The sequence below is a fragment of the Sorex araneus genome, chromosome 2 (genome assembly GCF_027595985.1).
Source record: "Sorex araneus isolate mSorAra2 chromosome 2, mSorAra2.pri, whole genome shotgun sequence".
NCBI classification, from domain to species: domain Eukaryota; kingdom Metazoa; phylum Chordata; class Mammalia; order Eulipotyphla; family Soricidae; genus Sorex; species Sorex araneus.
In genome coordinates this window covers 121,660,417-121,672,631 of record NC_073303.1, presented here as the reverse complement: position 1 = coordinate 121,672,631, position 12,215 = coordinate 121,660,417, and the positions used below count along the sequence as shown (strand labels likewise).

The following is a 12,215-nucleotide window of genomic DNA, read 5'->3' as shown; positions in this document are numbered from 1 at the left end:
AAATTTTATTCAAAAGATAACAAATGAAACTGCTGTGGATGATTACATGCCAATAAAAAAATGTGAACCTAGAATAAACTGGTAAAGTCCTGGATACCTTGAATCTGCAAAGACTACGTCATAAACAAATTACAAATATGAGCATAATAAGTACTAGTTAGGAGATTTCATCAGTAATAAAAAGACATCTACTAACAGGAGCATGACCAGTAACCTTAATGGTGAATACTATCAAACATTTAACAAATCAATGTCAATCATTAAAATCTTCTAAAAGAGTTAAAGAGTTCGTGAAATTGCTAATCTCACTCTATGATACCAGCATTTAACTAATATCATAGCTAAAGGCACTAAAACATGCAGGACTTTATTCATAAACAATCTAGATTTTTAAGTTCTCAGCAGCATTATTAAACTGAAATTAATTTCCCATTGAAATGAGCACATTGAAATGATTGTGTGCAATTCATTTCTGGAAGGCAAGGATAGTTCCACATACCAAAATCAATAAATGTGATACTTCATGCTAATGGAATGAAAGATAAAAATGATATGATGAGCGCAGTATGTGCAGAAAGCATCCGACAAGATTAAATTTCCTCTCCTATTACATTCCCTCAACAAATTCAATATAAAAAGAATATACCGCAACACAATAAAATCCAGCATATGAAAAGCTTATAGTTAACATAAAACTCAAAATAAAAGATGGTAAATTTCTGTGAGATCATCAACAAGTCAAGGATGCCCTTCCTATTCACATGGCAATGGAAGTCTTAGCCAGAGAAATTAAGCAAGAAAAAGAAATAAAAAGACGTGCATATAAGAAAGGAAAAAAAAAGTTGTCTATATTTGCAAAGGATCAGGTTACATATATAAAAAGTCCTAAAGGTACCACCAAAACAAGCAAACTAAAACACAATAAGTTTGGTAAAGTCACAGCACAAAATCAAACACACACACACAAAAACTGACTTTTCCATACATATTAGAAAACAAAATGACCACATCCTAAATTTAAAATTGGAGTTTATTTTATTTTACTCATAAAAATTAAACCATATTATAGGTGCAGGGGAGATAATATAGGGGTAGAGATGCTTGCTTTGTTTACAGCCAATCCTGATTTGATCCTTGGCACCATATAGAGTCGCCCAAGCACTGCCAAGAGTGAGTCCTGAGCACAGACCCAGCAGGAAGCCGTGAGAACTGCAGGGTGTGGTTCAAAACCAAAATAAAATATACTATAGACCTAAAGGAAAAAAAAATAACTAAAGCCTTAAAACTATTAGGGAAAATTTAGGAGAAAGAATTCTGACATCGGTCTTGGAAATGTTGTTTTTTTTTTTTCAAATTTTTTTAAGTTTCAAAGATGCAAACAACAACAAAAAAATCAAAAAGCAGAACAATGTCAAATTTTAAATCTTCAACACATCAAAATAATCAACCATTAAAATGAGAAGTCAATATGTGGAACAGAAAAAATACCTGCAAAGCACTTAATTGAATGGGTATTAACATCCTAAGTATAGAAAAAACTTGTACAATCTAATCATATCAGAATAAAAGCCCAACAGTGGGAAAAGGTCAAAAATGACTTTTTATTTTAAAATAAGTTATACAAGTTACCAACCATATCAAAATATTCAACACCAACAACTGTGCTTAATCAATAGAAAAGAGAAAGCCATAAAGTGAAGCCATAAGGAAATATCATTTCTCACCTTTTAAAATTAGTATATTTAAAAGGAAAGAAAGGGTGTGGGATGTAACTCAGTGGCAGAGAATATCCTTAGCATGTGTGAGGACCTGGGTTCAATCCCTGGCACTGTGAAAAACAAACAAAAACAAATAAAATCCATAAAAGCTGCATGGGAAGATGTAAAAGAAAGGAAATCGTGTGTACTGCTGGTGGGAATAGAAGTTGCTATGCTTGCCAGAGATAGCACAGCAGGTAGGGCTCTTGCCTTATGCATGGCCCACACAGGTTCAATTTGTGGCATTCTATTTGGTCCCTCAAGCACTGCCAAGAGTAATTTCTGAGTGCAGAATCAAGAATATTCCCTAAGCATTGCCTGGTTTGGCCTGCAAAGCAAACCAACCAACCAAAAATTGCTATGCTCATTATTGAAAAGAGTATTGCATTTACTTTTACAATTTAAAAAAGGATAGCTCAAAAGGCTGGAGACTGCTTGCTTGAGACCTAGGTTCATTCCTTTAAAAAGTACTGTCTGATCTACCTTTTATTTTTGGTGATTCCCAAGCATCTTTGAGTATGGTTCTTCTTATTATTATTTTTTAGTTCTAATAGCTTGTATATGTCTTTTCTCAGGAAACTGAAAAAAAAATGGAGTCTATCAAAGAAGTATCCAGTGTGCAGGAAGCATAGAAAGCCTAAATTCTCACACAGATAAAATCAGGGTATTTTCAGGGTGTTGATGCCACGAATGTCGTGCAGAGAAAGTAACTGCTCTAGAATAGAGCAGAGGGATGTCTCTGACCTGGAGCCTTCGTGGGGAACCCCACATTGCTGTCTGATGAGTCAGGATGGATGGGGTGCAAAGATTACTTCCTAAGTAAATGAGTGGGAGAGAAATATTGACAGCACAGAGAAAAAAATGAGAAAATGACAAGGTAAGCAACCAGTACTTCCAGGAAAAGCAAAGAACCCAAGGCTACCTCATCATCAGGGTTTCTAGGAGTTAACTACATAAAAATATAACCTATTAGTTTAACCAAAATTTTGAATAAAGTGTATCCTAGGGAGATTTATTGCTGCTATAACTTCATATATTTTAATAGTAGTTAGTATAGTCAATGATATCTAAACTGATAAAAACATATTTCTTAAGGAGAAAAGCATGTTATTTAGAGAGAGGTGGTGAAGGCTTGGAAAATGACTGAGGAAGAAGTGACAGTGATTATACACCTGGGAACAGGAATTGTCAGGGAGGTGTTGAGTGGGCCAAGAACTGCTAATTTTCATTATGTGCCTTGAAAATCTATTTAACCTTTAAATCTCTCTATATATCTATTTGTTTAATAAAAATAAGAATGGTTTTTAAATGAGTCTATTAGTCATATAGTTCAATTTTCATTATGGAATATATTTTAAAAGTGATATCATAGTCAGCTTCCTTTTTATGCTTCCATTGCCGTAGTGTAGTTATTCAGAATCCTACACCTTTAGTTCACCCTAAATTCACTCATATTGCATTATTTTAATATAGTTTGGCAAAAAAATGAAAGCAAAGGTAAGTGATTTGATTCTCACACATAACATGGTAACTGTTCTCAAAAAGTGGTTCAATTTCACTTTTTTTACTTTTAGAAATTTATGACAAACATTATAAGTTGGGAAATAAAACCCACCAAAGAAGTATAAATGTTTTTCATGCAAATTATAACAACATTTACAAAATTTATGTGCAAGGTAATCTGTTAGATGCTTATTCAAATGTGGCAAAGGAAAGTTGAAAGTAAAATCAAACATCTGGAGCCAAAATATGCGCAAACCAGAGTGTTATAGATTGCACCTTCCTTTAAGAATTCTGAAGTTGAATACTTGGTTTTTCTGACAAGTTCTTCCTGGTTGAAGCAAATCTCCACATTGCTAATTGAGAGTGTCATGATTTATCTATATTAAAATTGGTATATTTACCTATTTGATATTCATAGGAGTTCTTTGCATTTTCAGAGTTTGTGGGGAAAGTTCATCTGGAAAACAATGATAATTTTAGTGTGTCAACTTGACAGGCCCATGGGATGCCCAGTTATTTAATAAAATATTCTTCATGTGTTCCTCAGGATGATTTTGGAGGAGATCATCCTTTCTATTGGTCTACTATCACTGCATAAAAAAAGACGACCCTTCCCAGTATGGGCGAGCCTTACCCGCCTATGCAAAGCCTGGAAAGAAGGAAAAGGTCTAGTTGAATAAGAATTTCCATTCTTTGTGGAGTTGCCTTCCATCTGATTGATACATTGTTTCTTCTGCCTCAGACTGAGACTAGAACTTCTTTTAAAAATTTGTTTTAAATTGAGAATCTGTGGTTTGCAATGCTAGTAATGATGGTTTCTCATACACATGATTCCAACAGCACACCCATCACCAGTGTACCCCTCCTTCTCCCAAGGACCCCAGTCCCCTCCCCAGAACTTAATTCTGTTGCCTTTGGACCTTTGTGAGACTGAAGACAAACTCTCAGTTCTCCTGGTTCTCAGGCTTTCCGATTTATACAGAACTGCTCTACTGATGGGCTGGAGTGATAGCACAGCATCAGGGCATTTGCCTTGCATGCAGCCGACCTGGGTTCGATTCCTCCACCTCTCTTGGAGAGCCCGGCAAGCTACTGAGAGTATCTCATCCGCACGGCAGAGCCTGGCAAGCTACCCATGGCATATTCCATATGCCAAAAACAGTAACAACACGTCTCAAAATGGAGACGTTATTGGTGCCCGCTTGAGCAAAACGATGAGCAACAAGATGACAGTGACAGCGAGAGCGCTCTACTGATTCGCCTGGGTCTCCAATTTGTCTGCTGATGATCCTAGTACTGAAGCCTCCATAACTGCATGAATCAGTCCACCATAATCTCTCTTCCTATTTCTTTGGAGAAGCTAGATTAATATAGGCCTTTTTTGTAGCTTTTCTAGAATGAACTAAAATAGTTAAAGTATTAGAATGTTCCCTCAAGCAAACTGAACTTACAGGTGCTTAATTTTTGTTATGGTCTAGTCATTGGTTCGAATGTAAAAGGAACCAACTTATACTAATTTGGCTAAAATTAAATAGTTAAAGAAAGGTAGGAAGATATGTGGTTTAAGGCGGATGTGCTTTAAAGTAAGCTACCCTCATGGTGCCAGTGGCAAAGTGGTGCTTCTGCTCGTACAGCATTTGGAATCGGATCCCATTTCATGCGTCTTCACCTACCTCTGAACATTTGTTTTACTTATTATTCTAACAGTTGTTGTTACTCACATAATAGTAACCAAATCATAATTTTAAAGTTATGCAAGAGATCCACTCAAGAAAAGATGGAACTCTTGATACTAACTCCGGATTTCTAAGGGGAGATTTGGGCTCATCGTATTGGAGGCATCCTTGATCCCAAGATCTGAACATCAGTAGTACTACGGATGATTCAAACAGCCATCATCTCCATTAAATATTCACTATGTGGATGAGAACCAGGAATAGTAGGAATATCCATGTAAGATAGCATTATTCTAAACTTAAGTTTCCTTTAAAAAGCCACACCCTTTCCAAGTCTAAGTTTTGCAATGTAATTCTGATAAAGATGGTCAGGGTTTGTTTTTTCATTTTCTTTTCATTTTGGGGGAGCCAGACTTGGCAATTTCAGGGCTTACTCCTGAGGCTGCATTCAGGGATCACTCCTTGCAGGTTCTGTGAGGTACCAGAGATTGAACCCTGGTTGTCTGGTTGCAAGACCTGTGTCCTACCCACTGAACTATTGCTCTGGCCACGAGAAAAAAAAAACATTTCATTACAGTTAGATGACAGGAGAAGGAATTGTGAGAATTAAATTTCTATCTCGAGCAAATTCTACAGTAATCGTATGTGGACCAAAATAGTATTATGGATGCATCTGACAAGAAATAACTTCCTAGAACTCAGAAAGTTAGGGATGTCTTTCTGTGAAAAGTGTCATCTATGCTCAGACTTCAAAGATGCAGTCTGGTGACATACGTGAAAATAAAATGTCATAAAAATTACCAAAATCCTAAAGACTATTAAAACACACAGTGTGAATTATCCCAAACATGTAGTATCAGACTATTAACAGCTATCTTAGTTTGGATTTCCCTCAAATCAGATCCTGAGACAAGATAGGTCATTCTTTTGGCATATTATTAAGAGTGTATTCCCATACAGAGGCCAGTAGCAATTTCACTTTGCATCCCAAGCTAGCATCTCCAATAGAAAAATAGGCCCCTTTTCAAAGGAGCTTCAGGAAAAATTGTCCAGGGTTGACTCTGAAAGGAATGATTTGGGTGACCAAGTCAATCCAGATAAATACCTGGAATATTATGTTGAGTAGGAATAAAGAAAGGTCATACCTGCATCACATGACCACACAATGGGGGGGAATGTATTTATTCAGGGGTTATCACAGTGTTATTACCAGAAAAAGAGAGAAAACCGTTAGGCAAGCAAAGCCAAGATATGAGGAAGTTTACTCTTTAATATATCTGCTATATTTGGAGTTAGGTTATATATTACATGGACTTAACCAGAAAGTTTGTGTGTGGGGGGGGGTATAAATAGGGGGAGGGAAGGGTTGGGCCACACCCAGCAATGCTCAGGACTTCCTCCTGTATCTGTGCTTAGGGATCACTCTTAGGTGTTCTCAGGGACCATTATGCCTTGCTTGGGAGCTAACCAGAGTTGGCCATAATGTAGGGCCAGCATTGTAACAGAAAAGGAGCTTATCTCTCTGGCTCCCAGAAAGAACTTGTTATTAAAAAACAGAGTTTATCCTATGGGTGTCTTCTATTAGAGTAATAATTTGGATGTAAATGATAATTGCAAAGAGTGAAAACAAATGAGTTACATTTTGGTTTCCAGTATATCATAGAAATTTACACACATAGGCATACACAAATAGTAATTGACAGTTCTCATTGGTTCCATCTTTTTCACAATTGTGAAAATCTGATGGTTCCAGTAGATCTGCTACTTGTAAAAAATAATTGTTGACATATAAAAGCTTTTTTCAATGGATTGGTAATTATGCTAGTGATTTAGACTGACTCAAACTTTTCCAAGTACTTGATTAACTCGTTTGCAGGTAAACAGTCTTTTAAAAAAATTCTTTTTGGGGGGCTGGAGCAATAACACAGTGGGAGCAATAGCACAGTGGGTAGCGTATTTGCATTGCACGCAGCAGACGTGGGTTCAAATCCCAGTATCCCATATGGTTCCATGAGCACCGCCAGGAGTAACTCCTGAGTGAAGGGCCAGGAGTAACCCATGTGCATCACTGGGTGTAACCCAAAAAGCCAAAAAAAATTTTTTTCTTTTTTTTTTTTGGGTCATACCCAGCGATGCTCAGGGGTTTCTCCTGGTTCTGCACTCAGGAATTACTCCTGGCAGTTCTTGGGGGACCATATGGGATGCCGGGGATCGAACCCGTGTCGGCCGCGTGCAAGGCAAACGCCCTACCCGCTGTGCTATCGCTCCGGCCCCCTCCTTTGTTTTGTCTAGTTTTTTTGGGGGGGCCACTCCCAGCTGTGCCCACGGCTTACTCCTGGTTCTGCACTCAGGGATCACTCTCATGAGGTTTCGGGGTTCATACGTGGTGCTGGGAATCAAACCCAGGTTAACTGTATATAAGGCAAGCACCTAACCTAAGCACCTAGCCCTCTATACTATCTCTCAGGCTTTCAGATAGTCCCTTTAATGCTTATAAAGGAGGAATGCCATATAGATGAATTTGTTGATTTTTAAACTGCTGAAATTATAAAGATACAGATACTAAATGCTATTTTCATACTGCATTCTTGTTCAATTCAGTGTCACAATCTTAAATCAAAGCAGATAAACTGTATTCAATTTCTGGTGAGGATACAAGGGCAAAAAATTAAGTCTTTCTGAAGCTTTTGAATATTGTTTACTCCCATAATAAAGTAAGCAGCTTGCTGCCTAATAAGATGTGGCTTGGGAGGTTGCTTTATCAATTTGTTGATCCCTTGGAGGGAAAACACATTTTAAAAACAATCCAAGAGTAAGACATACATGAATGCAATCCATTTACACTGAGAGCATATTTTCGTACTGTGCCAAATAAAGAATTTTTATATAGAAATTTATTCCTTCCACCTTGCTTTCCCCAAAGAATATGATGTTCCAGAATTAAATATATCCACATCTGTATGAAGCACTTTAGGATTTCTCTGGCTTTTCGCTGAGCAGTATTATAAACAGCCATAAATTTTTAAAAATGCTAAAATGATAAACTTTCATGCATGCTTATTAAAGTAAAGGATGCCCAGTTAAATTAGAATTTCAGATAAGCCACAATGATTTTTTAAAGATAAGTATTACCAATGATCACATGGTTATCACATACTTATACCCAAAACAAAAAAAAATACTCTTGCATTTGACATTTAAATACAACTGGACATTCTCTGTTTCAATTTTCTAAATCTTGAAACCCTATAAACTTGTGACTAATATTGGACATTTCATTCACATGTAACTAAATATTTGATTTTTACATATCAAAGTAGTTCTAGTGCTGGGTTCTCATTTTATTGTCAGGCGTTTGTTTTCTAACTAAAGTGATAATCTTAGATTATATAAAACTATATTTGCCTGGAAGCAGAAATGAAATACTCCAAACTTTTTTTAATAGTTTTTACTCACATGTCTTTCCATTCCAAAATAATTCCATGAAGAAGGCTAGATTGACAGGTGTTTATTTCAGGTTGATATTTTAGATAAATTATTTTTGCACTGGAAAAAACTTTATTAAAGTTGTATTTATACTGTCAAGTAACCTTCTCTCTCTATATATATAATTTAAAATTATTTGTATTTAAAAGCTAAAAGTTTTCCAAATGAACCATTATATAAAGAGGAAATCAGTAATTCTTGAAAATGAATAATTCATTTTTAAGTAAGTGAAAAATTATTTTCTGTTACTAATATATTTTCCCATTTAAAGCTTAGTAGTAGCAATTTGTGATACACAGGGTATTAGTTGTGAATTGTGGTTTTCAGTATCACAGACACATTTGTTGCTGTGGCTTTGCAATATCATTTCCTGATGCCTTTCTCAATTGTGGTTTTCATAATCATTGTTTCATAGTCATGTAACTGTGGTTTTGGGCTGCTATATCCATTTGGACAGAGATAATTGCCTATAGGTTTTGCTGTCTTTTTTAATTTTATAACCATAGTGAGTTCAAGTAGAAAAAATAAAAAATAAAAATTAACATTAACATTCTCATTAAAATGACGAGAAAACAAAACAGGCCATTCCTTAGCTTATTTCATTTATATCGACTTTATGTATATATTTAAAAATGTACATAAACTAATATCTTTCTAATAATGCATTCTGGTTATTTTTATCAATCTTTCCTTGAGTCCCCTGACTCTTGCTCCTTTCTGCTCTTAAACTGAATATTTAGCTGAGATTTATCTGTTTCCCTTTTGCTTTGCATATTTAACCATTTCAAATGCCAAAAGAAACACTAACTGTTATGATATTTTAATTCCAAGGGGCATTCCTTTTGGGTGATATAAAAAGTCAGCCAGTTCTCTTAAAAAAATCTTTAAAAACCATAATGTATAATACATTCAGTTCTAAGCAGACCAATTTAATTGTAGTGAACTGAAAATGAAGGAGGCAAAGCTGCAGTTCCCTGTCCGCCTATTCAGTGCATGACACAAACACAAATAGCTGTTTTGTTGGGTTTTTTTAAATGGTACTTACAGCTTTCATTTGTTGGTTCTCCAGGGGAGGGACTTGGTCATTGAGTGCATTTTCCACTGCAGAGGACCCTGTATTCTGACCATCTCAAAGGGCGAGAGTGTCATGCAATAACAGGCACAATTGGTCTTCAGCTCTATATTAAGATTGCCTAGGCCATATTCCATAGGACGGCTCTTTCAACCTTCCAGAAGATGTCCTGATGGGGTTAAACACTGCTGGCCCCTCTTCCCACCACCTCTGCACTCTGCTCAGCCAGCCCAGGCTGACCCTAGAACCCTTGAATGAGGATGGGTTGTTGCTTTTTTTTTTGGGGGGGGGGACATGTTGGAGGGCCGTTATAGGAACGCCAGCAAACCAAGCCAGGGGGAAGATTTCAGAGTAGAATGGGTGAGCTCACAGCTGGGAAGGGGGCAGCCCGCAGTATCTGGGGGAACACAGGTCAGAAACAGCATCTTTGGTTAATAAATACTGATGATACAAAAAAGTCAGCCCCACTGTGCCAAGGAGAGGGTCCTTCCAAGCCCCCGAGAGGGGACAGGGCAGGTTTCTTACCCAAGTGGGTGGCAAGCGATGCAAAACGCAGCTAATCTCAGACAGCTGCACTTGGTTAAAGTAAGAACACAAACCCTTGAAAATGTGAACTTTGGGGGGTTTGTGGTGGCCAAAAACTACTATCCTACTACTACCACTACAACTACAACAACTACTATTCTACTCCACTCATGCCATCCTCGAATAAGAAGAAAAGAGAACTTTCCAAGAGTCATGGAGTCATGGAGTCTTACCTGCTGGGAAAATAATGAGCAGGTCAACTCTTTTCGAGTCGCTGGCTGCTTCCCCGTAGAGCAGAAGTTTAAAGAATGAGAAAGGTCACGAGGTCGGGTGGAACCTCAGAACTTCTTCGCCCAAGTTAGGATTTTCAGTCGAGGCGGTTCCCTTCCTACCTAGAACTCGACACCGAACTCCCGGCACCCCTCCTGGAAGGGGAGAGAACTCTCTGCCTGCCTGCACCCTGGGCTTGGTGCAAACCCTTAGAACATGAAAAGTCCAGGTGGGAAAAATCACTCCCAGGACGCCCGCGGCTTGCCTTCCCCTGCACGCGCCCAGCGGGGGCCCGCCCGGGTCCGCCGCCGTCTCCGGGGAACCCCGAAACTGTCTTGGAGAGCCGGCACAGATGAGAAGACTTCACTGCCCCCCCGCCCCCGCCCCGACATACAGTTGGCATTTGTCACCAGCTGGCTCAAACTGGAGGATTTTGCCAGTGGCCTGACCTTCGCTGCCAAGAAGCTTGGGAGGGCGCAGGGGTGCGGGCCAGGGCAGGGGGGTGGCCGAAGTGAAGGAGCAAAGTTTCCAACAGATTGAGATTTTTTTCTCTCCCCCCCACCCCCCGTTTTGTGCCCCGCAGCTAGGGCGAGGCTCGAGAGGGGAGAGTTGGGGCGTAGGGTGGAGGGAGAGTGGCAGGGGGAGGGTCCTTCCTAGGGGGCACTTGGAAGAAGTTGCCTGCCAAGGGGGGAGGGGTTGCTCTGGCGGCTGCCCAGGACTGACGCGGTGACAACTGCAGGAGGTAGCTCCCCCCTCCCCCGCATCCAAGCCCGCCCCACCTCGTGCGCACCCCCCCCCCCCCCGCCCTCCCCGGCCGGCCGAGGCCCGGGCCCGAGTTCGTATCCGGACTGGCTTCGGATGCAGCCAATCCTCCGAGCGCGGCCCGAGCCGGGTCCCCTCCCCAGCGCCGCGCCCCTCCCTCCTCCCGCGGCACAGCCCGAGCGGCGCGGCCCGGAGCGGCGGCGGCGGCGGGCGGAGTGTCGGCCCCGGGCGGGCGCCCCCTCTCGCCCCGCTCCCCGACGCTCGCTCTCCCTCCGCGCCCGCCTCTGCTGCTTGCCTTCCGCGGCAACCACCCCCCCACCCATCTCCCGCTTTTTATTATTATTACTATTATTATAATATTTTTTTGGCTCCCGCGCCCCAGCGTTGGGCTCTTCCCGTTCTGTCCCCCCGCTCGCCCCCCCAGCCCCCCCGGCAGCATCGCCCGGCGCCTCTCCCCCCTCCCCTCCGCACTGTCACACTCTCCCGGGCCCCCGCGCTCGCTCCTCATTTGCCTGCTCAGCTCCGAGCGCGGCTCGGCGGCTCCCGGAGGAGCCCCGAGTCCGGATCCCGCGCGCCCGGAGCACCTGGAGTCCGGCGGGCGGCGGCCCCGAGCCCCGGCAGCGGCGGCGGCGGCGGCGGCGGGCGCGGGCAGCGCCGGAACCCGGGGGGCAGCGGCCGCCGCCGAGATGTCCCGGCGCAAGCAGAGCAAACCCCGGCAGATCAAACGTAAGTTTGCGAGCGGGGCCCGGAGTTGCAGGGGGGGACCGCGGGCCAGGGGGGCGCGCGGGGCGGGACCGGGGGGGGTGCGGTGGCTGGGGGTGGGGGGGTTACTGCTCCCGGAGACCCCCCTCTACCCCTCGGGTTTGGCCAACTTTGGGCGGCCTGAGCGATCGCCGGACCCGGAGGGACAGACGGACAGCCCGAGCTCCCGGCCGCCAGGAGGCTGCGAGGACCCGCGCGCGCGTCGCCCGGCTCGGCCTGCGCGCTCCCCACTTTCGCGTTTCCATCCCGACTCCCCCGACCGCGGCGGCCGCTCGGCGGGTGCAGCGGGCCCGGCCCCGGCCCCCCTCCCCCCCGGGCGAGGCGGGGACCCAGCTGGGGAGGATCGCGGGCCGAGCCGGGGGCGGCCGGTGGGCTTGACGCTCCCCTCGGGAAGCGCGCGGA

At 42.3% G+C, this 12,215-nt stretch overlaps 1 protein-coding gene and 1 long non-coding RNA gene across 3 annotated transcripts in view; one reads left to right on the top strand and one right to left on the bottom strand.

The window, feature by feature from the left end:
• Nucleotides 1-11,025, bottom strand: part of LOC129402203 (uncharacterized) — a 115,551-nt gene extending 104,526 nt beyond the window's left edge. The window contains exon 1 of the long non-coding RNA XR_008628583.1: nucleotides 10,253-11,025. This is a non-coding gene — a long non-coding RNA (uncharacterized LOC129402203). The remainder of the gene's footprint in view (nucleotides 1-10,252) is intronic.
• Nucleotides 11,026-11,171: 146 nt separating this feature from the next.
• The window catches only part of ZFPM2 (zinc finger protein, FOG family member 2), a 514,333-nt gene continuing 513,289 nt past the window's right edge, over nucleotides 11,172-12,215 (top strand). For both annotated transcript variants that reach the window (XM_055127716.1, XM_055127715.1), the window contains exon 1: nucleotides 11,172-11,777. In XM_055127716.1, coding sequence (XP_054983691.1) covers nucleotides 11,738-11,777 — 40 coding nt within the window. In that variant the 5' untranslated portion in view covers nucleotides 11,172-11,737. The remainder of the gene's footprint in view (nucleotides 11,778-12,215) is intronic.